Consider the following 25,968-nt stretch of genomic DNA (forward strand, 5'->3'; position numbering starts at 1 on the left):
ACATTATTATATATAGCTGCTGGCTGGAATTAAAAAAAGGTTTTTTATATATAGAGGAGGAGTGTGGTGCTGACCTCTGCTCCCAAGCGGCTGTCAGAACACATTCTGCAGAAGGACAGCAAGGCTTGCTGGAAGGCTGGAGATAACTTTCTGAGACACCACAAACGACAAGAGACCAAAAACAGTCACTACAGTCTGCAAGGCGTTCTCGGCACTCCCAGAAAACTGCCCGGACCGTTGCGTGCTTGAGGACTGCTCTGTGCCAGAACACTCCACTGCAACTACAACGCAAGACATGACAGATAAAAAAGTGGAGCTAGAGCTGGATGAAATGATCCAATTTATCAATCCTGCTGCAGCTAAAAATGCAATGACTCAACTATCAGCTCAGTCATCTCACAGGCCAGACTGGACCCTCTGGTGTCCCAGGTTTGGCCCACAGACCATATGTTTGGCAGAGCTGAGCACAATGACAGAAAACATGAAGGGAATGCTCCCTCCTGTCAGAGGCACACGGATCTGGAGGGGGCGAAACCTATGGTCCACACATGTTTTTTTGTGTTTTTCTGCTCAGTGTCTGATGTGTGAAATTCATCAGTTCCTCTGCAAAGCGCTTTTGGGTGATCGGCATGATCGGCCAATATGTTCGTTAATTAAGGATCAATCATTTGCACAGCTCCATCAGTAGATCACACCTGTCAGCCAGAAGCGGAGGACTCCTCCTCTTAAACTTTTTCATTGTTTTTGTCCGCCGCTATGTTGTGTCTGTCTAAAAACTTGAGACGTGAGCGAGGTGGGGGTTCAGGGAGGGGCGGGGCCGTGAGTGCAGCTCACTTCAGAGTGAGAGAGGCTGCAGACAGGCGAGAAATAGGGGAATGTAATGACTCTTAGAACTAGTATTTTAATGCAAAAAGCGGTATCGATATAAATCAGATTCTGTTTTTAAATACCTCTCACACATTCTACAACTACAGTGCTCCTCAGAAAACGCTTCCTTACAGATTTTTACCACCAGTTTTTTTTAACTCCAAATTCAAAATGTAATTACAGAAGGCCATTTAATTTTAATTGCCTAAGTTATTGTTGGGGCACAAAAGCACAGTTTAGTGAAGTTTAACGTTAAATAAGAAACTGTAATAACACCAGGACTGATAAGTGCTGATAAGTAATGATTGTTAAAACCCCTCAAGTGGGCGCCTGAACATCAAGACTGCTCTTGTTGTGCACATTCTGACAACAAAAACTGATAACTACTACCATCTAGTGGCTGAGTTTAGTAACTACACTGATATGAACAGAATTGCAGAATGCATGGAAAAATTAAGGTTTCAAACACTGTACAGATTCGTGTTTAGGCTGCATGAATATTTTCAAGCATTTTCCAAGTTTGATTACCTGCAGGGCTGAATCTCCACTCACCTGTTGGGCTGATCGAACTGGACGGGCGGCTGACTCTTCAGCTTGTTCTGGGATTGTGACTGGAGCTGCGATATGTTCTGGGCTGAGTTGTGGCCTGGACCATTTTCTGCATCAGAAACCCCCCGGATGTCCAGATACTGACCGTTATCTGTGGGGAGCTGAAGGCAAAACGGACACGAAATTAGGAAGGATGAAAAAGAAAAATCCAGTTTTCTGCCAAAGAGCATAAAATAACATTGTTTATATCCACACTACTTATATTGATACTCTAAATGTCTACATAAATAAGCCCAAGTGCAACTGAAACGAATCACAAACCATAGAAAGACGGTTGGCTGAGCACGCTGTGTTGGAAGAGGAAGAAGGGTTCTGTGTGTTCGGGGAGGCCACGTCCAGAGTGGCCGGCGGTGGAGAGGAGACGGTTCTCCTCAGCGTCTGAATCTCACTGTGAGAAAGAGAAAATAAAACAACCGCTCAAAGAAACGCAATACCTCTTATAAATGAAGCACAAAGTCAATTGAACAAATTAGAAGCACAATTTGAAAAACAGTGGTAGGGCCGCTCTGGAAACTGCCTCGACACGTCGGCTTTGTGGTGAAACAAAATAACCTGAATCCCCGAGTTGGCAATTAGGAGTTTTATATCAGAGGAGAGTTTCCTCTGTAATTTCATGCAGCGGTGATGTTCGGGGAAAATATTGGTTTTCATGGCCTAAATCTGTTTTGGAAACAGCTCGTTCTCTGCTGGGATAAATGGTCTGGAGTCTCGCTGAATCCACATGTGCACTAACTGCTGTCAGAACAGGAAATCATGTCAGCACCTTTAAACGCTGTTCTTCAGCCAATCCTGATATATAAGCACAAACACACCTCTGCAGTTTCTTGATCTGCTCGGCAAGGCTCTGCTTCTCATTGTTGAGGAGACTGATCTGGTACTCCAGCTCTTGGACGACTTCTGTTTGTTGCTTTAAAAGGAAAAATGACAGCAATGATCCAGCATGTACAAACAACAAAAATCAGTTTTCAATCAGTCTGATCACACGACCTTCAGGAGAAAATATCGATTTCATTTACTGCCTGAATAAAATGCATGATTATTAGTTTATGTTCACTGCAAAACAGCATTAATATTCATATAGGCTCCATGAGGAACTGGCAGCACAATGGATGAAGCGGTGCAGCAGATGGATGCTTTTAATCAATGATGGATTCATTATTTCTGCTGTGCTTCTTCACATGTCCCTGAGATAAACACAGCGCACACCTGTTGTGTCAGATCGAGCTTCCTCGGGGTTTCTTGAGCGATGCAGTTTCCTGGAAGATCACCAAAATCCACCCCGACGGACACGTCGGCCACGTCGCGCGGTGAAGGGAGGGGGCTGCCGCAGTTCCTGTAGAGCTGCAAGAGGTCAGGGGGCTTCGGGATATTGAGGCCGACATCGTCCCATAATTCAAAGTCCTGGAGGGGAAAGTGGAAAAAAAAAAGACTTTAGTTGCTTCTCTCTTTTGCATTTTTGGTGAAAACTTTGCAGTAAGAGATATGACGACAAATAAAAAGGGTAAAGCAACCATTATACGGAAAATATTCATTTGTCTCTCAACACAACGGAGAGAAAAAGTTTACCTGATCATCGTTCTCATCGGAGAAGGTGATAGACGACAGTTTGTATTCATTTTTTAATAAATATTCATTCACGAGGAAGTTTAAGGCTCTTTTCTCGAGTGGGCGTATGGGCTCCTGAGACACAAGGAAAAAAGGAAAAGCTGTAAAATTGTTCACTCAGAGACTTCAATTGATTCCCTGAAACAGATTTAAAAGGAAGACATATAATATCCCGGATTCATTCGAGCACAAGGGAAAATCTCGCAAATCCTTGCATTTTCAACACTTAGGAAATTCCCCACCTGAACTTCAGGACTCGACTTGAAGTTTTTTCTCTCCTGAGAGGGCACTTCACTCTCTGAGAAAATCGAGAAGATATTACATGAGTTTCAGAGGATCCCGGGGATCATTCATCAAGAGCAATTCTCTTAGAAACAAAAGGAGAGAAAGCTGTAACAAAAAGGGTTGAGGTGGAGAAGAAGTTAAAAGTACGCCACACCTGCTGCCTGAGTCAAGTTGGCGCGCAGAGCCTGAATGGTCTCCTTTGCTTTCCGTAGCTCAAACTCCAGCACTGGACAGGAAGTGACAACACACACACGCGCACACACAGGAATGCATCCAACCGAAGACAGGGAACAAACAAATAAACAAAAGATGGGTGTGAAAACAAACAACGGCACAAAAGATCATAAAGAGTCAGAAAACAAAACAACGAAAAAGGGTGCATGCAAATCATGGGTCTGAGAAATGCATGCAGCAGAGGATCATGGGAAAGCTGGCTGGATGTTGGTTCGGTGTGTATATGTCATTGAGACATCTCAATCATGGGTTTTCCTGCCCTCTTTTTTCTCCCATTAGCAGCACCGACGTGCCCAAGTTAACAAATGGGAATAAAAAAAAAGTTACTTAAATTTGCAGCTGTAGGTGATTAAAAGTGGATTTCAATTAGTGACGTCTATCTCAATAACCTAGGAGCTGTCTGACGCAGGTATTTTCAAGCTAATGTCTTTCTAATAAGTAATTCAGACACTTGGTTTCAAGCCACTGGTCAGGTTTTGTAGTTTTTAAGGATTACATTCAAAATAGGATCAACAAAAAACATAAATAAATGAATAAAACAGTTCATCGTGATATGAGCAAGCTGTTTCTGATTTCCTAAACAATCAGAAAGCAGCAGATTTTTGGATAAATCTGGTTTCAAGTTCATGTTTTGAACGCTAAACTAACACCGTATAAAGATAAAGAACAGACAAGATTTTCAGACACGTTGGATCAAAAACACACGCCAAAAGTAAAAAAGCGATGGAGCAGGAGAACTCTGTTGCATAGTTGTGCACTGATTATCTGCGATCTGATCTGACCTGGTTGTTGTCCCAAATTCATTTTACTAATGTGGAAGATTACGTTTCAGGTAATACTATTCATGGTTTCGTCCTTCGTCACAATAATTTCAAGTGTGGGCGAACTATCCCCGTTTATAAATGTATCATGTCAACAAAAGTCTTCACAAATTCTTGGCCAGATCGATGGCGTTACGTCCCGTTTTATGATTAGGTCGATCACTGATTGCCCCGCTACTCTGAGTATTTTAAAATGACTTGGAATTTCATAACAAGACCTATTCCGAGTTTTTATTTTTTTCAAGCAGATCAAGAGTGCACAGGATGCAATCGCAACAAAATGGAAAACCAAAAACTGAAAAACGAGAACAGGAAAGAAAAAAAAAAATCATAATAAAAAAAAAAAAAAAGCAAAAAGCTAGTCTTGATGGAGTGACTTGTCCAGTATTTCACTGGGGTTTGACCAACGTCAGGAGAAAGCCAGAAAACCCAGAGTCAGACAGCTGTGGGCAGGCAACTTGGCAAGAAAAACAGGTTGAGGGAAATGAGAGTGGGGAGGGTGGAGGAGGATATGGAGGAAGAAGGGGGAGGGGTCTTTATTGGGGAGAGTGAGCAATGTGGTTATGATAGAGATCAGAAAAAGATGCTTATTCTGTGAGTGTGAGGTCTTACCAAAACTCTGCTACACCGTTTAAAATGTGGCCGTAATCCTACTGTCGTCAACTGATAAACGCCACAGTCTAAATGTGAACGCTTCAAATGCCTGTACTTCACGTGTATTAACGATGGTAATGATAAACTTCGATTTCAAAGGTTAGAATGAAACGTTTCCCCCTTTCCATTAAGAAATGATCAACTTTAGAACTCAGTGCTTTTGAGCAAACAGCAGGGAAACTGACACAGAAATAAAAAGAGCACAAAATATAGCAGCGTTTAAACATTTTGTGCACAAACTCATAAATCCGAGCTGTAGTTATTATGATTCGGCATTTTTCTTGACTCGTTTTTGAACACTTAACAGTCTAGTGTGGATGTATTATTAATGTCCTCATGTCGGTGACATTACGACTGGGAAAGATCGCCATTCAAATGAATCCTCCCCGCAGGGAGAAACCCTTCTCTCCTAATGACGGTAAAAGGGTGCTTTTGTTTGTTTTGCTTGGGTTAGGAGTGTTAAATTTGCATCACACACAACAACAAACAAAAGTGAGCAGTTGTTTTCAAATCGAGCAGGTTCATCGGTGTCACGCAAAACTGTTTGTGCTTCCTGCTAAAATTATCAGATGGTGCGTCACGACAGAGTAACGGGGCGACAGAGCGTGATGCCACAGACCAGCTCCAAAGTATGTACACTGCTGTCACAGTGATTATTGTAGCTGTCGGGTGTCAGCATCAATGTTCCAGCGGTGCTCGTCCATTTAGCCATTATCTCCTCTCCCGATCTTATATTCCCCCGAGGGAAGTGAGGTCGACCCCGCCTGGTCCTGACGGTGGGGTTCGTCTTACCTGCCACCCGTTCGTCTGACTCTCGGTTGCCGTCGTCCGAGTAACGGGCGAAGTCCAGAGAGTCTAAGGTGCTGATGCTGCCCGCTCGATCTGGACGGAGACAGAGAGGAGGCGGTGAGACGGGCTGACAATCACGTCAGTCAGATATTTCAAATGTCAGTCAAGTAAAACCTTTAAAAAGCGACAGCACATGCTCGAAATTTTACAAAAATGCTATACAGGTTTTGTTTTGCCCAACAAGGTGGACAGCATACCAACATCCGAAGGTCATTCTACATTGGTTCTCCTTCAATACAGACACAATCCAGTGCATATGGGGAGGGATTAGAACCAAACAAACTGTCAATATTGCCTAACCTAAAAAGAGATCCCATTAAACACCCAACAATAACCTAGAACACAGGGATTTCTACAGCACTGCTCACTCAATGAAGAGATTAAGCTGATAAATAAGCACAGTCATGCTCATATTTCACTGAGCTGGGCCGTCCTGGTAGCTCAGTCAATGGTGTTGGTTTTCTTTCCACTGCGACTTGTGTCAGACTGGCCTGTTTGCTTTGTCCTATCAGAATACAGTGGAAGGTCAGGCCAAACGGCCCAACCGTGTAACTCATTCAGCTGATAGCAAAAAATAATCTGCCCTGACTTGACACGGTAAATGTTAGCATTGCTTACTTTGGTACCTAAATCTGAGTAAATTAATTAGCTGTCAGTCAGTCAGGTAAAAACTAAACAGAAGCCTTGTAGATTTTGTTAATTACCCTTCAATCAATTATCTTCATAGCTTAATTCTATATTTATCCACCATGAAGTTCAGTATGTATAAAGGACATTACTCGGTTATTCAAGCCATCGTGCAGGTATGCGAGTGTCACATGTTGACTGTAAAATTATGTCTGTCACTGTTCAGGATAACTGCATTTCATGTGTAGAACACTTCCAACCCTCCTTACTCCCTAATGCCATGTGGAGAGACTTAACCTGGCTGCATTCCATTCATGTGATCAACGGTGCCTGCAGGTGTGAAGGAAAAAGCAATTTGTGTGTGAGGCTCATTTGCACTAAACGAGAATATCTTCCAGGTTGACCTTTCACTTTGCACGCCCATGGCATGGGCTGTCTGAGCTGTGTCAGATCTCACACTTAAGCCTCATGCAGTGAGGAGCGGATGGATTTAAGGCAAAGCTTCTTCTGTTTTTATCAAACAGAAAGATAGAGAGTCTTCAGAGATCAGGATAGGTATGAGAGATCAGACCAGAGACGATGAAAGATTTAAATCAGGCTGATACAACCAGGTCACAAAAAGAAAAATGGATGGTTGGGAGGAGGCCAACAAGCTGTTGGAGATTCAACGGGAGGGATGTTTTGGCAAGATAGGCACTGCTTTAAAATGCAGTAATGAAGATGGAATCAAGGAGTGGGTCACAGAGATTAAAGACTGCTGTGGAAAACAGAAAAACCTGTGAGAACACTGAAATTTTCAGTTCAAGTGTACTGAATGCATTGAATCGTCTCGAAATCATTCAAATTAAACTAGGCTATGGTTGGAAGAGATAGAAACATGCAATAAGCTGGCACAGGTTTAAGGACTAATAGTTGGCATTTGTCCTGCGACAAACACCAGTGACCTACAATGCACTGAGCTGCATGTACATACACACTAACAAGCGCACAGAGCCACCCGGGGCTGCAGACACATACGAGCAGCTTAATGAAAGGCAGAGAGTTATGAACAGGCAACTGGTGGGAGCCGGTCCAGAGCAACCAGGAGCCCGGCCAGTATTCCCACAATATCATTAATCACCTCCTCACACAATAGCAGCTCGCGGCCCTGGACGGAGGAAACGATGGAAAGACATGACAGGGAGTTTGAGACTCGGCCAAGAGACGATCTATTTGGAAGAGGAACTCATCTGGCAAGTTTACACTCATCAGATGAACAATGACAACTTCTGAAATGTGATCAAACCTCTTTGTGCTGACCTGGATTACCACTGCTAAAATTATCAGACCTGTATGTACTAAGACAGCACAAACAGCCTCGAATCCATCACACAAGCCTAAAAACTGAAATTAACTTTCTATTTCTTGCCTCTGACTTATGTGGGAAAACCTCATGTTTGATAATTGGAAGTTTGCCGTCGTCACTATATGTGGAAGACTGCCATTAAAATCCATCCAAGTCACGTGACGAGTCCGACTACCGGTCTTGCTAGTGGTGGCAATCATTCATGTTTTCTTGCTGCTAATTAGCCCGGTGGTGTGAGACGCCATGCAGTGGCGTGAGGCTTGAAGCAACAGCTGCAGATGAGGCTGATTACACAGTCATTACCCGTACACACACACACACACACACACCCATTCCAATCACATTTTGTGTGTTTGAGTTGATCCCATTACTTACATTGTGAGCTGACTGCTTTGAGCTTGTAGTTTTTTTTTTTGCTTTTTTTTGAACAGAAGAACAAGATGAATTGGTGAACTGGCCAGTTACACAGTCCATTTAATATGATAAAGATGAAACAAATATTGTATGAGGTGTGAGACTACATCAGTAGGCACGAGGCAGATCAAATGTGATCAAGTAAATTAAAGTAGGAAGTTATTTTGGATATAGAGTACAAATGTTTAATGGGCCAATGTGCAGAACTGACAGTGTTTCAGAATTAAAGTGGCCATCTAAACAACTACTCGGTTAAAGAAAAAATAAATAAACACTGAAATAGCAAAAATTGTCCTTTTTATCATCTTTAATGTATGAAATGTTATGATGCAACAGGGAATTCCTGAGAGAAACATCATTCCATTGATCACATGATGCCTTGGTGATTAGATTATGGTGTGAAGGAGAATCACATGACTTCGGGTTCTGCCCGTATTTACTTATTATCAGCTGCAATTTTTTTTTTTAAACAACTTTCAGCTTTTCCAAACTTTACTTTTGCTCATCAGAAGGCACCGGAACCGAGGTTTCCGTCTCTTTGTGAGGAACCTTTCCTGTCAGTATTACAACAAGGGACCCATCCGGTCTTGTCACATTTATAGGAGACACTGTCATAAAACATTCATTCTGTTACCACGCTCCAAACCTTCTGGGGGCTCGTCTGAAACTAGCAGACCCTTACAGCGAACACTCACATGTCACACATTGGCTTGTTGCTGTGGTTTCTAACACGTATATACAAATTGTACAGGCTGGGACTTCGTACTGTCAAGAAAAGGATACAGAGAATCTGACAAGCTGCCATGTGAGAAAGCTAGCCTCAGGCTGGTTGCCAAGACCCACAATCAGGACTCTACAATGGGCTCCTGAGACATCAGGGTGTTGTCCATTCCAAGTGCATCCAAAGAGAGGTAAAAACATTCTGGGTTACAATAAAATATGCTTACTTTGTCTTGGTTTTTTTTTCCTACTTCTTCAGTTCACTCAGTTGGAAAACTGCCAACACTGATGAAAGAATATCATCAAACTTTATTCCTCTGCTTACATCAAAACTATGACAAAAACCCCACTATTTTGGTGTTGCAGACAAGAAACACTAAGAATAGTCAGAGTTATTTGCAGATTTAAACAATGAATTGAATCCTTACACTGATGAGGAAAATCAACATTTTAGACACTTTCAAAAATTATCCTGCAACACTAAGATGACGACAGAAATATTTTAACTACATTATTCAGCAGAGGTATATCATACCCCCTTCATCATTAAGATACTAAAACCAGCTGCCTAATCGAAAATTACAAGAAATCAAAACCTTGTTTTCCAATAGCACATAAATGCAGGAATCTACAAAGACCTTTACAGCTGTTAAACTAAAAGTGATGAGGAATAGGTTCACTGTACCAGTAGTCATAGTGTGTCTAGGCTTTGTGTCAGAGATTACATAAAAGATCCAGTGATTCACAACTTGTCAAGTTTATTTCCTTCTATCCTAGCAAAATTCTACACAGCCTATTAAACAGGATGCTTCATATTGTGCATCATATATTGTGGGGATTGTAAGCAAATTAGCCACACTTACCTCAGTGAGATTGAGTCCCACTGTTTTCCTTTCAAAGCCCCAAGCTAAGTTAATGTTAATACATCTCCTGCAGCTGTGTCACCAGCTTTATTTGTGGCTTGGTCTGTGACCATGGTTACCATTAGCATGGCATGTGTGTTTAGGAGCACAGATTACAGGCCACTGTGTGATGTTAGATTATTCCATGAAAAAAGAAATGAAAACTAGAACCTTGACACATTTCAACACTACCCACTGAACTCCCGCTCAATGAATTATTTCATTCAAATTCACATTGATCTTTTTAACATACAGAGTCTCCATATGGAACATCAAAATGAAAGTATACATGCGCCACCTGATCCTGACCTCTGACCTCCTGTTGCCCTAAAGACAGGTGGGTACGTTCAGGTTTCTTCTGTTACACGCTCGCGATCGCAACGAATACCTCTCTATAATTCATTGTTTTGTCACACATGGGGATACCAGGCTGAAGTGATCCTCCCGTGGTCCAGTCTTGACGCTTGTTGCCTGCGGCCTGGAGCAGGAGGGCAGGTGCAGGGCGCGGATATCACAAGATCGATTGGCTTCCAAACCGATTGTGTCAAGCTAGCGCTAACTAGCTAGAAGGCTAATCGCGTGACACACTGCCTTAAAGACAAAAGCCATCACCGGGAGCATCTCACGGTACTTACTCAGTGGTCCCCCGGGTCCGAGCACCTGGTCTTTGGCAGGTGGAGTGCCGCTCTGCCGCTCGAAGTTGCCGGGGTTGGAGAAATAATCCCTCAGACGCGGTAGCTCTCTGCCAGCTTCCAGCAGCTCGGTGTGAAACTCCAGGGCCGTGAGGATGTACTGGTCCCGTAAGAGCTGTGCAGCGATGGTATCCACAGAGACCCGCGCTTCGGAGCTGCCTGCCATAGCGGAGGTGGCCGCGGCCGACGCCGACATGCCCTCACCGCTGGGGCTCGTACGGTTGCTAGACAGCAGGAGCGTCGGAGGCTCGGCGTCCGCAGGCGGCGAGAACGGGTTGCCCGGCGGCGGCCCTGGCGCTCCGTCACTCGGGCTTCTCTCTGTGTCAACTGTGTCATTGGGGCGCCGCTCAGCCTCTTCTTCGGAATCACTGAGATTAAACGGGTTGACCGACGCCATTTTTCCACTGAAAAGATATTTAGCTGGCTAAGCTAATAAGAGCCGCTTCTTCCTGAATGGAAATCCAGCTAGCCGAGGTTTGGGAGGTGGCTTTGCTGAGGGGAAGGGATGCCAGTCCATGATTGGTCAAATAGGAGGGAAGTTACCCTAAAGCCCGCCTATTTTATGGAATATTTAAAGACGATTGGATGTTTCTGGAAATAGAAAGGAAAACTGGGCAGGGCAGATTTGACTATTTGACAGCTGGTAGCTTTTGCTCGCTAATGTCAAAAGCACAAGCTGAGAATTATAAGTTTTCAAGAAATTTCTAGTATGATATTGAAAAAAATGAATGAAAAAACCCCGTGCTGATTGTCTTATGGGGTAAATGCGCCTTAAAAGGAATGCGTCTGTTTAATTGAGAGCACATTGACTACATTGCCCACAATGCATTTGTCAATTACGTCATCAATCAACGTCAGAGTCACAACAAGGAAGTGGATGCTCATGGTGTCTGAATTTCTTCTTGTAATCTTCTTAGAGAGAGGACAGTAGAAGTGAACACTTAAAGATTACCTTGATCTTATTTTGCCCAACAAAGCTTTGACCTGTCGGGGTTTTAGAATACGCATCTAGTCATCGACGAAGGTAAAACAGAAGCATGAGTGTAATAGTCTAGTAGATACATGGGTGTAGTGGTAGTAGCAGATCAGCCCCTCCATTCATTCCTGAAACAAGCAGTCACTCCTGTCTTTATGATCTGATTCCACCGACGTTTCATGCAGGTAAGCGATTGTTTCTTCTTCTTTTCTTTGCATGATTCTAGATGAAACACAGCTTTCTTGCAGAAGAATAAAATGCATTTTACATCACCCTTGCGTGATATATTCAATTGAAGGCCACTGTTTGGCGTTGTAGCGAAGGGCATATGGCTGAGGAAGGATTAACCCTCCTCTTAACCTTTAAGCTGCCTCCTAATTGGCAGAAAGTTTGTCCGAATAAGTCTGTTCAAAAAGTATATTTCTCATGCTTCCACACTGACAAAACTTGCTTGTCCTGAATATAAAATTATTTATTTAGTCTTTATCTGTCTGTTTTCTTATCCTCACTTTCTGTCAACCCTGAATTAATGAAATCTATCCTTTGTTCTTCAGACCCACTGCAGTATTGACACTTGAGGATGAGGATGATCACATTTTTCCTGGTCGGGCTGACAGTCCACGTGGTGTTCTTCATCTCCATCTTTGACATCTACTTCACCTCCCCCCTGGTCCATGGCATGACACCTCAGTCCATACCACTGGTGCCCCCCGCCTCCAGACTGGTCCTTGTGGTGGCTGATGGCCTCAGAGCAGATAGTCTGTTCACACTCCTGTCCAATGATTCCTCCATGATCCCATACCTGAGGTTAGAAACTTCATATTTTAAATACTGTTATTATGTCCTTGTGTATGAAATGCATAATTAATAACAGAAAGCCCCAAAAATATTTTAATTCAGTTAAGTATAAATTATATTGAACACTTTCATGAAAAGAGGCCACACAGTGGTGTAGAGGTTAGTACTATCACCTCACAGCGAGTATATCCCTGATTTGAGTTCAGATTTGGGCATCTTTCTACTTGTGGGTTTTCACTGGTAATTTGGTTTCCTCAGTCCTCACATAGTTCAAAACCATGATTTTGAGTTTAATTGAAGACTCAAAATTCTCACCGGTGTGAATGTGAGTGTGTAATTGTCTCTCTGCGTTTGCTCTGTGATTGGCTGGTGACCTGCTCTTGTGAACTTTGCCTTCGCTCATAGTCAACTGGGGTCAGTTCCAGCACCCTTCAACTGGAACTTTGATAAAGTGGCATAGCAGATAGGTGAATGCACTTCATAACAAGGTCACTGGGCTTGAACTGAAACTCCAGGAGGAGAAAAAAAAGAGTTAAGGAATTTCTGTAGTGATGTGTAAACGCATTGAGGGCAGAGGGAATTTGTTTATGCATCAATTAAAAGGTCCCTATCAGCTCTTTTTCAATCTCACATGGCTGAGAAATGATTGAAGAGTTCCCACATTCAATAAAATGAGTTTAAACTCCCATCCTTTGATTCTGCAAAAAGGCAAAGAAGAGAAACTCGCGTGATGTGAAAAAAGAATCTGTTGTTCGTTTCTGTCCGTGCTCTTGCTTTAGCATTCTTTAATTGCTTAAAGGTTCACACTTTGATCAATTTTAATAGATAAGTTTTGCATGAAAAGATTGTTGGATTAGTTTTTATCCAGTCGTTTTGAAAGAAGATTCCTCATTTAACAATATTGAGAAGCTAAAACAAACAATCGTGGAGACTTTGGTATGCATGCGGTGAAGGGCAAATTGGGCACACACACACACACACACACACACACACACACACACACACACACACACACACACACACACACACAGAGCTTTTCTGCTGCTCCCTTCCAGGGTAGCCACTACAAATAATGTGATTCACATGTTTGATTTGGCACAACTTTTATGGCCTTCCTGACACAGCCTGAGCAGTTTGGGGGTAAGTGCCTTGCTCAAGGCCCTACAGTCACTGACCCTTTGCCGATGGGGTTTAAGCCAGTGCCGACACTAACCCCATGGTTTGCTATAATCTCTGGTTCACATTGAGAATCAGGAATCCAGACTCACAGTATGGCTAGTTAGGCTGTTTTATTTTTTATTTTTTCTGGAGTTCTAAATGATGATTAACATGATGTGACGATGTCCCTCCTGTCAGGAATGTGATCGAAGACATGGGCACCTGGGGTGTGTCGCACACGCGCGTGCCTACTGAGTCTCGTCCAGGTCACGTTGCTCTCATCGCGGGTTTCTACGAAGACGTCAGCGCAGTTGCTAAAGGTATGGGTGTGTTGTGTGTGTCCTCCATTCATAAAAAGCCATACAGATAATTAACAATTCAGTATTTCTTTCTCATTTCCTCCTTGGTGCTTCTCGGCGACTGATTTTGTACTTTGATTTTAGGCTGGAAGGAAAACCCTGTAGAGTTTGACTCTGTTTTTAATGAGAGCAGACACACCTGGTGCTGGGGCAGCCCTGACATCCTACCTATGTTTGCCAAAGGTACACAAGCACACACACATATTCATCGCCTCATCCACAACACATTCATTGTGGAAAAGATCATTTCCTGCTTTGTTTATTCCAGGTGCCAGCGGAGACCATGTGTATACCCACACATACCCAGCCCAGGAGGAGGACTTCGCCTCCACAGACGCCTCCAGGCTGGACAGCTGGGTGTTCACGCAAGTTAAAGTACGATAGTGAACATGACTGTTGGGATCAACAGTTGCTAATAATCAGTAGTTAAACTGCGAAAAAGTCTAAAGTATATGCTAGGAGCTTCGTATAATTTCTATATTGTTAAATGTGAAGCGATGAGAAATCAATGAAGAAAAAAAAAGGGCAAACAATAATTTAAATTTATTCAGAACCATTTTCTATCTAGAAATAGAAAGATATTGTGCATTAGTGCCAGATTCTATCCATTCTTTTCGGCATTTCTTTGAATGAAACCACTTTATTTGATTGTTGTTACAGGCCTTTTTTAATTCAGCTAAGTGGAACTCCTCTCTGAGGGCCAGTTTACTGGAGGATAAGAACGTCTTCTTCCTGCACCTGTTGGGGATTGACACTAATGGACACGCTCACAGACCGGTATCAAAGTGAGTGAGATGCTTTGCATTAGGACACCCACTATATTTTATTATTGATGGTATTGATGAGTGTATAATTAATCATTCTCATTCTCGTTCTCATTTTTTTGCAATATTTATAAAGTTTTGGCTTTGACTTCTTTTTTTTCTCTCTCTCTAGAGAGTATATAGACAATATTGCTCTAGTAGATTCCGGTGTAGCTGAACTGGTGTCAACAGTAGAGGAATTCTTTGATTACGATGGCAGAACAGCATATGTTTTCACATCTGATCATGGAATGACGAACTGGGGTAAGACTTTTCATCCATCCATCCATCCATCCATCCATCCATCCATCCATCCATCCTTTCACTAACCTCTTGTTCAGGTGGATGATTTAATTTAATGTAGCTTTGTATTTTGGCATATCTGTGCAGGTTCCCACGGTGCAGGCCATCCCTCAGAAACTCTCACCCCTTTAGTGGCGTGGGGAGCTGGAGTTAATAGAGCCAGGATAGTTACAGAACCCCAACAGTACACCGATGGGTACTTAAAAGGTAATCTGAACCATGCTGTTGGTCTTTTTATAACCCTGATTAATTATTTTATCTTTATTCTCTATGTTTCTGTTTTTGTTTTTTTAATGTCTATTATTGTCGTAATTTGTTGTGATTTTTCTCTCAGACTGGAAACTAGAACACCTCCGTAGAGTTGACGTCAATCAGGTGAGGCTGTCGGCACTGGTAATGTTTTACTGACCTAACTATCTACAGTACAACAGCAAGCAAGATGTCATATTTCTGTGTTTCTGCAGGCTGACATTGCTCCTCTCATGGCGTCCCTCATCGGTGTGCCTATTCCTGTTAACTCTGTAGTAAGTCTCGTAATGAACTCTTAATAAGAGCTTAAGCTCAAAATCCCATGTTGAAGAATCATTGCTATAGTATATTTGCTAAACTCTTTCCAGTTTCTCAGATTTCACGAGTCTTTCTGTGTCTCATCAGGGAGTCTTACCTCTTCTCTACCTGAACAACAGTGAGCAGTTTAAGGCAGAGAGCATGTATACTAATGCCATTCAAATACTGGAGCAGTTCAAGGTGCGTTCAGGAATAAGTCACCATAATTTACAATGCATGCGTGTCTTTTCAGTAAAAGTCATTTCTCGTTCTTCTTCCTTTTTTTTAAAAGATGAAAATGAGCCAGAGAAAGGAGACGACCTTGTCTTTTCTCTTCACGCCTTATCAGTAAGTAGACATTTAACACTATTATTTAACTCAATTAGGAACACATATTTGCATATTATTACTACTTTTTATCCCAGCAAATAATTCCTTCTAAAATGATAAAAACAAGCGTAACAGGTTGCTTGACATCGGGTACAAAAACACAGAGCCTCGTTTCAACACAGCTGTCTCCTTTCATCATATGATTTATCTGCAACAGTGGATTTAGAGGATGAAACATTGGCTAATATTAGAGCTCTTCTCTCCAGTTTGTGTAACCCGCTCCATTGGGAAAGCCGTTCTATTTGGTAACTTGTGCAAATGTTTTCTTCTTGGCTGCTATAGTGGAACATTGGAAGAAATACTTGAATATAGGGCAAATTAGAATTTTCAACCAGAAATTGTGAAACATTTATTTTGTAAAATGTTATGCCACCACAAGAGACTTGACTGTTTTATTGTCACTTAATACTGGTTTTAAAATGTTGACGCATAGAAATCACCGTTAACAACAATCATAACTGTTAAAATGCCCAATGCACAGAGCTTTAGTGAACACCTTTAAACAGATGAAAATATACTATAAAAATTAGTTTGAGTTATAGATATATTTTGTCATTTTTTTATATTAGCATTTTTTAATGATGCTTTTCATATTGTAAAGTCAAAATTGCCTCCAATACTCTGTCATAATTAGTTGGGGGTTTTTTTCACAGACCTCTAACTGAGTCAAAACAAGCAGAGCTGATCCACAAGGCTCGGATACTGATTCAACTGGAGAAGTATGAGGATGCAGTGAGTATCAGTGACATTTATTAGTAATTTACAAGCAGTGTGGGTAATTAAAGGCTGGTTTAATTTGGGATATCCTGATGAAATAATCTCTTGTCCAACCTAAAGTCAAAGAAGGAGACACTTGCTATTGCTAAAGCTCCCCATTTGATCTCCCGTCTTCTTTTTCCCGTCAGGTTTCTCTTTGCCAGTCGCTCATATCCCGCTCCCTGGAGGGCCTGGTCTACTACCACACCTACGACAGGTTCTTCCTGGGCTGCAGTGTGGTGCTGGGATTCGTCGGCTGGACCTCATATGTGATCTTAGTCATCCTGAAGACTCACGCCAGCCTCAACAGACACCCTAATCTCACTCAGCAGGTTGGGACACACAGCAAGTGTAAAACCCCCGTTATATTTTCATAAAGCTTAAGCATCGCGTTGCTCCTCTTTGTGCAGATTCCCAGCCGTAACTTGGCGAGGCTCTGCATGTGCGTGGCAGCAGTGATCGCCGTGTTTCTGTTCATCCAGAGGAGCCCTTTCACCTATTACATTTACTGCCTGCTGCCTGTCCCAGTGTGGTACTCTGTTCTCAAAGAGTGAGTAATGAGCACGTTACATCACACTCAGAATGTGAGAGGATAAAGCAGCCTTTCACTGCATGCAGTGTTCATGCAACGTATTTGCATGTGCGTGTGCCGCAGCTGTTGTGATGTATTAATTAGACCTTTTGAAGTTGCGTCTTTTCCATTTGTAGTTCCTCTCTGTGTGCACATAAAGGGAGCACCACTCCAGCTGTTTTACATATGTCGCTTTTATCACAAAAACCAATCTGTTGCATAATGGTCTGTTTCAGGTCTGGAACTCTGACAGATTTGATCCGTTCGGCGCCCTCCCTGCCGCTGTGGAAATGCCTGGGCTACTTTGTTCTGGTGGCATTTGGGATTGAGCTGCTGGTAGGGGGGTCTCTAAATCTGTAATGTGTTTTAAAATGTTCTCTCACACACTCCTGTGCAGAATGAGATGGAGCCACAGCCTGGCTGGTTGTTTATCTCTGCTGCCACCAGGTGGTGAGTTTCTTCCATCGCGCCATGCTGACCGTGGGCCTGGCTGCCCTCTCTCTCTGGCCTCTCCTGTCGGGGCTTTTCTCCAAGGCCAAGGTAACTCCCTCTGTCGCAGACTTTAGGTCCCTGCAGTATCACTACACCAGGAACACTCATTCTATTTTATTTGCAACACTGTTATGACTATTAATAGTTCCTATCCAGGAAATCGGTAGGAATTTTTTTTTATGAAGGTCATAAAAATCCTTCCATTCTTCCAAATACTGACTCATCCATAGATAACCCATTTTATTCAGATGAGGGTCACAGAAGGTGAGTGTCAGTCACATGGCAATAGGTTCTGTCAGTCAGTGCAGAAAGAGAGAAAACCGTACAGAAAACCATTCAAACCGAACAAGTCTGTGATAATCACTTCACATTTGATGTCTTTCTGACTCTTAGATTTCCATGATAACACAGTACTACATGATTTAACACGACACATTTTATTCTAGACATCTCTGCACTGGTGGTGGAGAGTCTTTTGACAACATTCTAAAGAAATTGATTGGAAAAAAAGAAGACCCGTGAGATACTTTGTAGAGCCGAGATCATTTTGAAAGTGTCCTCGTCCTGCTGAAAGCTGTGAAGTGATTCACTTTCAGTATCTCTCTGCTTCATTTGCAAATTGTTGCTACTTGCGTCTAGGTGCGCTCAGGGAGCTGGTTTCTGGGCTGTCTGTGTTTGGCTGCCTTCCCCCTGATGCCTGTCGTGGGACGAGAGCCTAACGTGCATCTGGTGTGAGTACTTCCTTCATTTGGTTACATTTAGCAGAAGGTTCACCACATTGCCACTTCAGAGCCAAACAATCAGGCCAGACACAAGGAAATATTTCAGTTGTCTTTATTCTTTATAAATACTGAATGTCAATGCAGAGTGACACAATATGTTTCCATAAAAATGAAAAATAGAGAATTATTTTTACATTCATGCTTCTATTTTAGAGCATCCGTACAAATTTAATAGAAAACAGTAATGAAGGATGTTGTGCGCTCAGTGTTTGTGCAGGGCTGCTCACGCTCTTCACTTCGGCCTGTTACCTCTGGTCATCGCGACACAAGACGCCGCTGCACCTCGGCGACAAGCCGCAGTTCGTCTCTCAGGTAACTCCGCTGCATGTCGCGTTTTAATATGTGAGGGCGCGTCACCAACTAAAGTAAATGTTTCGGACTCAACAGATGCTCCATGTGGCCGTGTGTGCGTGCGTGCCGTCCCTGACACACGCCAGCCTGCAGCAGAAGCAGGGCCTGCCGCTTCTGAATCAGGTCATCAGCTGGAGCACATTAGGTAAGTTTTATTAGAAGAGTGAACCCTCTGTTCGTGCTCCCCCGTCTCTCCAGATACACCAAACCTCTGCCGCCTGCTCTCTTTTCTCAGCATCTTCTATATTCGTCCCTTTGCTGAGCTCGACTCGTCTTTTCCATCGACTCCTCAGCATATTCTTGTCCCTCACGTCTACGTACCTGCTGCTCAGCACTGGGTAGGATCACCAAGATGCACACAAGTCGGCCTCGCAATTCAGCAATAATAGCTCATTTCATGTTCTTGTTCCGTTGTTCCCAGGTCAGAGGCCTTGTTTCCCCCTGTTCTATCTTGGTTGATGTTTGTGTGGATCAACATTGAACAGGAAGCTCTGCTGTCTCAGGGAGTTTCTAGCAGGCAAGAGGTACAGTAGATACAATGCATGTATATATATATAAAGTGTCAACTCATAATCAGTGTTGGTCAGTGTTTTTAGACATGGAACAGAATAGAAATTCCACTTAACTCTGAATTTTTAATAAACTTGAGTGTATGTATTATTTCATTCCCATGTTTCTGTGTAAATATGAACTTGACAAAAAAAAAGGGAATCGCTACTGTAATCAGATTTAGTGTGTTTACACAGCATTAGTCCAAATGTACATGTGGGCTTTTAAAGCTAAAGTCACAATGTCAATAGAAATCCTCCGGTCCTGTGTAAACTGCTTTGTGTGTGTGTGTGTGTGTGTGTGTGTGTGTGTGTGTGTGTGTGTGTGTGTGTGTGCTTTGTTTCAGTTGTCTGTCATTGATTTCTCCGCAAACATCGACATCACCAGGATCCGACAGCTGAAGCTGGATGATATTAGAAGATCATACTTTTTTGTATCCTTGTTAAAGAGCACTTTTCAACAGATATATTTGGGCTTTAGATCATCACTCTTTACACTTAACCCCCCCCCCCCCCCGCCATTATGTCATTGTTAACACACTTTCCTTCACTGTGCATTAAGGTGAACAGTGTTTTAGGGATTTCCTTGACTCTGCATTTGCTGCAGGTATTCTTCATAATAACAGCTTTCTTTGGCACAGGAAACATCGCATCTATTAATAGGTATGTGTAGAGTGTGTGTGTGTGTGTGTGTGTGTGTGTGTGTGTGTGTGTGTGTGTGTGTGTGTGTGTGTGTGTGTGTGTGTGTGTGTGTGTGTGTGTGTGTGTGTGTGTGTGTGTGTGTGTGTGTGTGTGTGTGTGTGTGTGTGTGTGTGTGTGTGTGTTCTCGTATTTCTATCCTTGTCGGGGCCAAATGTCCCCACAAGGATAGCAAAACGTGGAACGACGTGCCTTGTGGGGACCTTTTTCCGGTCCTAAGTAGGAGAAACAGTGTTTTCTTGACCATGTTGTTGTTACTGAAAAAAGTAAAAGTGCAAAAACATTTCTTTAGGGTTAGGCTTTGTTGTGGTGTGGGTTAGGGTTAGGGTAAGGGTCAGGGTAAGGGGCTAGACATGAATGGGAGTCAATGGACGGTCCCCACGAGGATAGAAATACGAGACTGTGTGTGTGTGTGTGTGTGTGTGTGTGTGTGTGTGTGTGTGTGTGTGTGTGTGTGTGTGTGTGTGTGTGTGTGTGTGTGTGTGTGTGTGTGTGTGTGTGTGTTGTGGTTTTGTTTTGATGTTTAAATTCTATTAAATCCATCATGTTAGCCCTAAATATTGCCTAGAATTTCACAGATCAATTTTTCGATTTGCTAATTGAATACTATTGAACGTGATCCGTAATCTCTTCTCCTTTTTTCCAGTTTTGACCCTGCGTCTGTCTATTGTTTCCTCACTGTGTTCAACCCTTTCATCATGGGAGGACTGATGATGTGGAAGGTGCTCTTTCTTTTCGTCTACATAGTTTCCCCTCTGCCTCCGAAAAAGGAGAAGTAGTCGGCTACATTGTGAATAACTTTCAAATCCATCATCACTTCCTGAAAACAATTTATCACTGGTGTTTACGTTAGCAACGCTATTCCCATGTGTCTTTTGGATTTCGTGAACTGCAGATGTCTTTAAGTCGTCGTTTCTTCCTCCAGGTTATTATTCCGTTCATCATAGTGATGTGCACATTTGAGACCATCCAGGTTGCAACACAGCTCTCGTCGAGAAGGTAACCTTTACTGCATCCTTTAGAACAAAACACCGCAGTTATTGTGTTGGGCCAGTTTGTCTGGTGTCTTTGTGAACTGAAGCAAACACACAGTTAATCTCCAATCACCTCAGTAAAATGTTACATGCTAGATATTCTTCCCTTACTGCAAAAGTAGTTACTGTAAGATTTTCACGATATATTTTTTTTCATTTTTTTCTTCCAGTTTGTTCCTTATCGTCCTGGTAATCTCTGATTTGATGGCTCTGGTGAGACTTTACTGTCTTTATAAAATGCTTTGATTTCATTAGTCTTGATTTTTTCATTATAATGATTTCAAATTGACATTTTCCTTTTGTTTTTTATAAAGTTGCATGCAAACCCTCACATTCTTCTTGTGTGACTCCGTCTTTCTGTCTTCAGCATTTTTTCTTCCTGGTGCAAGACTACGGCAGCTGGTTGGATATTGGCACAAGGTCAGTTTGTCCAGGAAATACAGTTTGTTTTAACAGTAACTAATAGATTAAATCTATATTTTTTTATGGACTGCCCATTTCAGTCATCTGTTATTTTTAGTGGCTTCCGCAGAGCAAACCGTTGCACATCGTCATGCCACTCTTTGTGTGTCTGTCTCGCAGCATCAGCCATTATGTGATCGTGATGTCAATGACAATCTTCCTGATGCTGCTCAGTGTGGTCACGCACATTCTCACCTCAAAGAGACTCATCCTGTGGAGAAAAACCAAGATGCACTTCCCCTAAACAAACCTGCACATAACTGGAACAAACATTCGTGTATTTATATAACATTTGTGGATATATTTGTGTAGCTTTTGTATCGTTACATCAGAATTTGTATAAAATGTGGGATAAGGTGTTGTTTTAGGGCATTGTGCAGTAATATACTTCAGAAAATACTAGAGAGTGGGTTAAAACTTCAGAACTGTTTGCACAGATTTTTTTTTTTTAACAAATACACTCAGTTTCTTTTTTAAATAAATTATTTTTGTCTTTTTGCTGATTATTCTGACTAAGGGCTACTTGAATATTTAACTGTGAATGATGCTTTTGCCAAAGCAGCTGATTTATGACCGACCGGACTTCACAACACGAAACACTATTTCCTCTAAAGCTGCCTGAAAACCATATCGTTTCCAAAGAGAAAGGATGTGTGCTAATAAAACTGAAAGACTGATGTGGTAATGTGTGGTATCTTTCTTCTTAAAACCTCTCAAACTATGCATTTGTGGCTAATTTATTACTAAAAAATTCCTGTAAGTGTGAGCGTTTGTCTCCGTGTGTTTGGATTGGTGACCGATGTCTGAGAAAGGCAAGGTGTGTAAAATCTTATCAGCAAATTTCAGGTATTTTGTTAAATTCCATACGAATCTGGTCATATCAGTTCTGCAGAAGTTTCTTACTGACTGTATAGTCATTTTTCTTCTAATTTGTGTTTATTTTAATGAGGAAGTTGCGTTGTGAGTTCAGAGTAGTTGGTTTTGTAAATGTGAGCTGTATTGCAAAATGTTTCTGCCTCATGGGAAAGTAATAGTATATTACATAGTTTTTTTTGTTATACAGATCATTTTTAGATATTCTTATTCTCCATAACTAGAAATGTATCCCAATCTTAAGACATGTTTTTACAGAGCTTCTTGTTAGTTTAACAAAATATCCTTTAAAAATGTGACTTATTTTCCAGATCACTATTTAAGCTGTGTTCAGCAGTGCTAAATGAAAACTTAAAACAAGTGTAATCTTGTTCCATGGCACTGAAAAGCAGAACTGCTGGTTGTGGTGTTGTCAAAATTCATTGGTAGACATAACCATAGTTCTTGAGGTGTTAGCTGCAGGAGAACGTGACCCCTGACCCCTGACCAAACATCAAAACACACTCTTTCCCATGCACTCCTGCTCCCGAACATGATCAAAGTCGACAATCGGGTTAGTACCGGTAGAATAAGTTATTTTGAATAGAATGTGGTTTGCTCGAGACGACACAGGATATTTTATTTGCTCATTTATTGGCTGAAAATATCAATGTATAATGTTGCCTGTCGTGCTTTCACCTTGCAGTTGAGCGTGTTGCCATATTTGCAGGAGAATGGCACATCTGTCGCCATCACCACCTTTGTCACCACATCCTGGCAGACTTCTTTGTTTCTGACTCGGCCAGCAGAGCCGAGTTAAACATGGTGTAATCATGCATCCTCTAGACTGCTTTATTCAGTCTGAGTAACCGGAGCGGATCCCAGCAGATCATCTGGAGCCTGATTGCACCCTGTACAGATCACGTTTCCAAACACCAAGAGATCAACATTTAGGGGAAATTTATAGTGGAATGTTGGGGGAAACAATAAAACAAACAAACTTGGCTACACATGAAAAACCCACATGGGGAGAACATGCAAATTCCCCACTGAAAGGCTGCCAACCCAGACTGGAGTCGGGAAATCCTCACTATGAATTAAGAGTGCCAGTCGCTGTGCTGTTTGGCATGAGAAGAAACACAAGAACAACAATATTGGAGCAAAAAGCAAAACACCTTGAAAAGAAGCAGAAAGATGCTGTGAACTTACATTTAATTTCTACCAATTTGACACATTTATTCACATTTCAGATGGGCTGCTGTATGAACCTGCGACCTTTCACCTCTATGTCTATGCTTGAGTAATCTTTAAATTATTTACTTTCTTTTTCAGCATCTTCTCCGTCGGTCTGCTCTGTGTTTAGATGAGCGTTCATTGTGGCGCAGATGATGTCTAAAGAGAGGTGGCCTGAATGAGGAAGCAGCGAGTTCTGTGGTTGTGCTGACATGAGCATGTGAAGCCACCTCCTGTTTCTGACAAACACACACACACACACACGACTGATTTTCTTAACTTTAACTGCCACCTAAATTCTGTTCACACGCGCACACACGCTGGCGAGCGTCTGATCTCACCCGGCCACGCTGAAGCAAGCAGAGCAGTTTCTTTTTGAACGCCGGCGGGAGAGAGAAGTATCGTTTTGATGCAGATGTGATGTAATGTAAAGGACCTTTTTCTTTTTTTTTTCTTTTTTAATCGCGTGAGAGGATTCAGAAGCCAATTTTTCACCGACTAAAAGGTAAGCAAGAGTGTTCGTAAACTTTGTGACTGATGTGTTCGGTCAGTGTATCATTGTCCATTCTTCATTCCTTCAAGTTAATAATTGAAGAGTGGCAGTGTCTGTACTTTTTAACCCTTTAAGTCCTGACGATATAACCCGATCCATATGCTGTTTGCTCTTGTTTTTCAAACAGTTAAGACAGATGTATAACCAGTAAAAAAAATAAAATACGCCAGGTTGACCCCTGAATTACTTGAAAATTATCATTATGTGCCAATAACTACGATAAAAGCGGATAAACAGATACCTAGGATGATATTAATGCAAAAAACAAGATTTCTCTGCGTGCCAATTCTAATTCTTTACTTGTTTCTCTTTTAGATGGCCTCTAATGAAACCCAGAGCACTCCGTCAACCACAGCCTTCAGCACCATACAAATGAGAGGTCACTCACCGGCGGCCTCCAGGCCAGCGGGTGACCACGAGGAGCAGTACCACGTGGTCCTCCAGGTCATCTACTCGGTGGTGCTGCTCTGCGGCACCATCAGCCTGAGCCTGATGATGCACGCCTTGAAATCCAGCTCCGTCTCCGCCACCTCCATCGCCGTCCTCAACCTGATCTTCGCACACTTCATCTTCCTGATCACGGTGCCGTTCAGGATTTACTATTACACCACTAATCAGTGGGTCCTGGGCATAGAGTGGTGTAAGATGGTCAGCAGCATGATCCACATCCACATGTTCATGTCGTTTGTTCTCTACGTGATCATCCTCATCAGTCGACTGCTGACGTTCTACAACCGGTCTGCGAGCTTGTCGTCCTTACAGAGGACCTACGCGCTCATCATCAGCGCTTTGGTGTGGATCGTGGTGCTTGTCACGACGCCCTGCATTGTTCATTTGTCCTACGGGAACAAGAATGACGGAAACAACACCAACTCCAGCACTTGCTTCGACTTTGGGGAAAAGATAAAGGCTCCTCCCGCCAAGGTGTTCAACTACATCGTCAGTACATTCATCATCGTGGTGTCCATCATACTGATGTCCCTGCAGGCCAACGTCCTGAGAATTTTATACAGGAAGTATCAGAAAGGATGCACCTCTCGGCAGGAGTTCGGGGCTCAGCTGAAGAGTCTGTGCTTCGCCCTGATCATGGTGGTCTGCTTCGTTCCCTACCACATCTTCCGCCTGTACTACCTCGAGAACATCCACTGCCAGAACGAGAACGAAGTGTTTCTGAGTGTGACGACCTTCAACTGTCTGGATATGCTCACCTTCATGGGGAGGAGAACCTGCAGCATATGCTCGTCATGCAGAACTAAGTGAAGTGTGAGCCTGTGTGTGTGTGTTTGTATGTCTGAGTGTGTGTGCGAGTGTGTGTGTGTGTGTGTGTGTGTGTGTGTGTGTGTGTGTGTGCGCGTGTGTACATTTTATTTTATTTAACCTGTTCTTTGCCTTTTGAAATGTTGCATTTTTAAAATTAATTTGTTATAAGACTGTTCACATTTTCAAACATAAATAAAACAGAAATGTATTTAAAATAAAATAAATGAATAAATTGAGATAAGGACACAGAAAAACTATCAAAGAGTGTGAGGGCCATTCAAGGAAAAAAACATATAAAGGAGGTCATTTTTTGAGAAAAAATTCAGGAGAGATATTTTCACTTCATTCTTCACATTGTATTTTGACTTTTTTCTCAAAGTACATGATGGGGGGGGGGGGGGGGGGGGGGGAGGAATTA

The 25,968-nt window shown here is 42.3% G+C and overlaps 3 protein-coding genes across 11 annotated transcripts in view; 2 read left to right on the forward strand and 1 right to left on the reverse strand.

The window, feature by feature from the left end:
• Positions 1 to 11,088, reverse strand: part of relch (RAB11 binding and LisH domain, coiled-coil and HEAT repeat containing) — a 26,439-nt gene extending 15,351 nt beyond the window's left edge. For 5 of the 7 annotated variants that reach the window (XM_030099543.1, XM_030099542.1, XM_030099541.1 and 2 more), the window contains exons 1-10: positions 10,568 to 11,088; positions 5,868 to 5,957; positions 3,521 to 3,592; positions 3,324 to 3,379; positions 3,043 to 3,156; positions 2,683 to 2,877; positions 2,289 to 2,383; positions 1,738 to 1,864; positions 1,420 to 1,577; positions 75 to 150 (exon numbers count right to left, since the gene is read on the reverse strand). In XM_030099543.1, coding sequence (XP_029955403.1) covers positions 75 to 150; positions 1,420 to 1,577; positions 1,738 to 1,864; positions 2,289 to 2,383; positions 2,683 to 2,877; positions 3,043 to 3,156; positions 3,324 to 3,379; positions 3,521 to 3,592; positions 5,868 to 5,957; positions 10,568 to 11,021 — 1,437 coding nt within the window. In that variant the 5' untranslated portion in view covers positions 11,022 to 11,088. The remainder of the gene's footprint in view (positions 1 to 74; positions 151 to 1,419; positions 1,578 to 1,737; positions 1,865 to 2,288; positions 2,384 to 2,682; positions 2,878 to 3,042; positions 3,157 to 3,323; positions 3,380 to 3,520; positions 3,593 to 5,867; positions 5,958 to 10,567) is intronic. The other 2 variants (XM_030099545.1, XM_030099544.1) reach the window with 1 other exon arrangement.
• Positions 1 to 22,272, forward strand: part of pign (phosphatidylinositol glycan anchor biosynthesis, class N) — a 24,347-nt gene extending 2,075 nt beyond the window's left edge. The window contains exons 1-29 of one of the 3 annotated variants that reach the window (XM_030099548.1): positions 11,241 to 11,785; positions 12,155 to 12,407; positions 13,755 to 13,876; positions 14,000 to 14,098; positions 14,184 to 14,290; positions 14,576 to 14,700; positions 14,852 to 14,982; positions 15,109 to 15,228; positions 15,356 to 15,396; positions 15,486 to 15,545; positions 15,676 to 15,768; positions 15,860 to 15,915; positions 16,611 to 16,689; positions 16,863 to 17,045; positions 17,124 to 17,263; positions 17,521 to 17,620; positions 17,732 to 17,824; positions 18,416 to 18,507; positions 18,765 to 18,870; positions 18,946 to 19,054; positions 19,145 to 19,247; positions 19,331 to 19,433; positions 19,805 to 19,891; positions 20,065 to 20,120; positions 20,803 to 20,878; positions 21,082 to 21,155; positions 21,361 to 21,403; positions 21,558 to 21,610; positions 21,773 to 21,896. In XM_030099548.1, the coding sequence (XP_029955408.1) occupies positions 12,181 to 12,407; positions 13,755 to 13,876; positions 14,000 to 14,098; positions 14,184 to 14,290; positions 14,576 to 14,700; positions 14,852 to 14,982; positions 15,109 to 15,228; positions 15,356 to 15,396; positions 15,486 to 15,545; positions 15,676 to 15,768; positions 15,860 to 15,915; positions 16,611 to 16,689; positions 16,863 to 17,045; positions 17,124 to 17,263; positions 17,521 to 17,620; positions 17,732 to 17,824; positions 18,416 to 18,507; positions 18,765 to 18,870; positions 18,946 to 19,054; positions 19,145 to 19,247; positions 19,331 to 19,433; positions 19,805 to 19,891; positions 20,065 to 20,120; positions 20,803 to 20,878; positions 21,082 to 21,155; positions 21,361 to 21,403; positions 21,558 to 21,610; positions 21,773 to 21,896 (2,802 nt within the window). In that variant the 5' untranslated portion in view covers positions 11,241 to 11,785; positions 12,155 to 12,180. Of the gene's footprint in view, positions 1 to 11,240; positions 11,786 to 11,923; positions 12,408 to 13,754; positions 13,877 to 13,999; positions 14,099 to 14,183; positions 14,291 to 14,575; positions 14,701 to 14,851; positions 14,983 to 15,108; positions 15,229 to 15,355; positions 15,397 to 15,485; positions 15,546 to 15,675; positions 15,769 to 15,859; positions 15,916 to 16,610; positions 16,690 to 16,862; positions 17,046 to 17,123; positions 17,264 to 17,520; positions 17,621 to 17,731; positions 17,825 to 18,415; positions 18,508 to 18,764; positions 18,871 to 18,945; positions 19,055 to 19,144; positions 19,248 to 19,330; positions 19,434 to 19,804; positions 19,892 to 20,064; positions 20,121 to 20,802; positions 20,879 to 21,081; positions 21,156 to 21,360; positions 21,404 to 21,557; positions 21,611 to 21,772 lie in introns of those variants that run through there. The other 2 variants (XM_030099549.1, XM_030099546.1) reach the window with 2 other exon arrangements.
• A 1,735-nt stretch (positions 22,273 to 24,007) lies between these two features.
• gpr141 (G protein-coupled receptor 141) lies at positions 24,008 to 25,923 on the forward strand. The gene is made up of 2 exons (XM_030099821.1): positions 24,008 to 24,242; positions 24,606 to 25,923. The coding sequence occupies exon 2, from the start codon at positions 24,606 to 24,608 to the stop codon at positions 25,548 to 25,550; it is 945 nt and encodes a 314-aa protein (XP_029955681.1). The 5' UTR covers positions 24,008 to 24,242; the 3' UTR covers positions 25,551 to 25,923.
• The last annotated feature ends 45 nt before the right edge of the window (positions 25,924 to 25,968 follow it).

This window comes from Salarias fasciatus, chromosome 9, assembly GCF_902148845.1.
Source record: "Salarias fasciatus chromosome 9, fSalaFa1.1, whole genome shotgun sequence".
Lineage (NCBI taxonomy): Eukaryota > Metazoa > Chordata > Actinopteri > Blenniiformes > Blenniidae > Salarias > Salarias fasciatus.

Excerpts from the sequence above, each read along its gene's own strand:
- gpr141 (XM_030099821.1), top strand. The coding sequence starts at position 24,606 with ATGGCCTCTAATGAAACCCAGAGCACTCCGTCAACCACAGCCTTCAGC.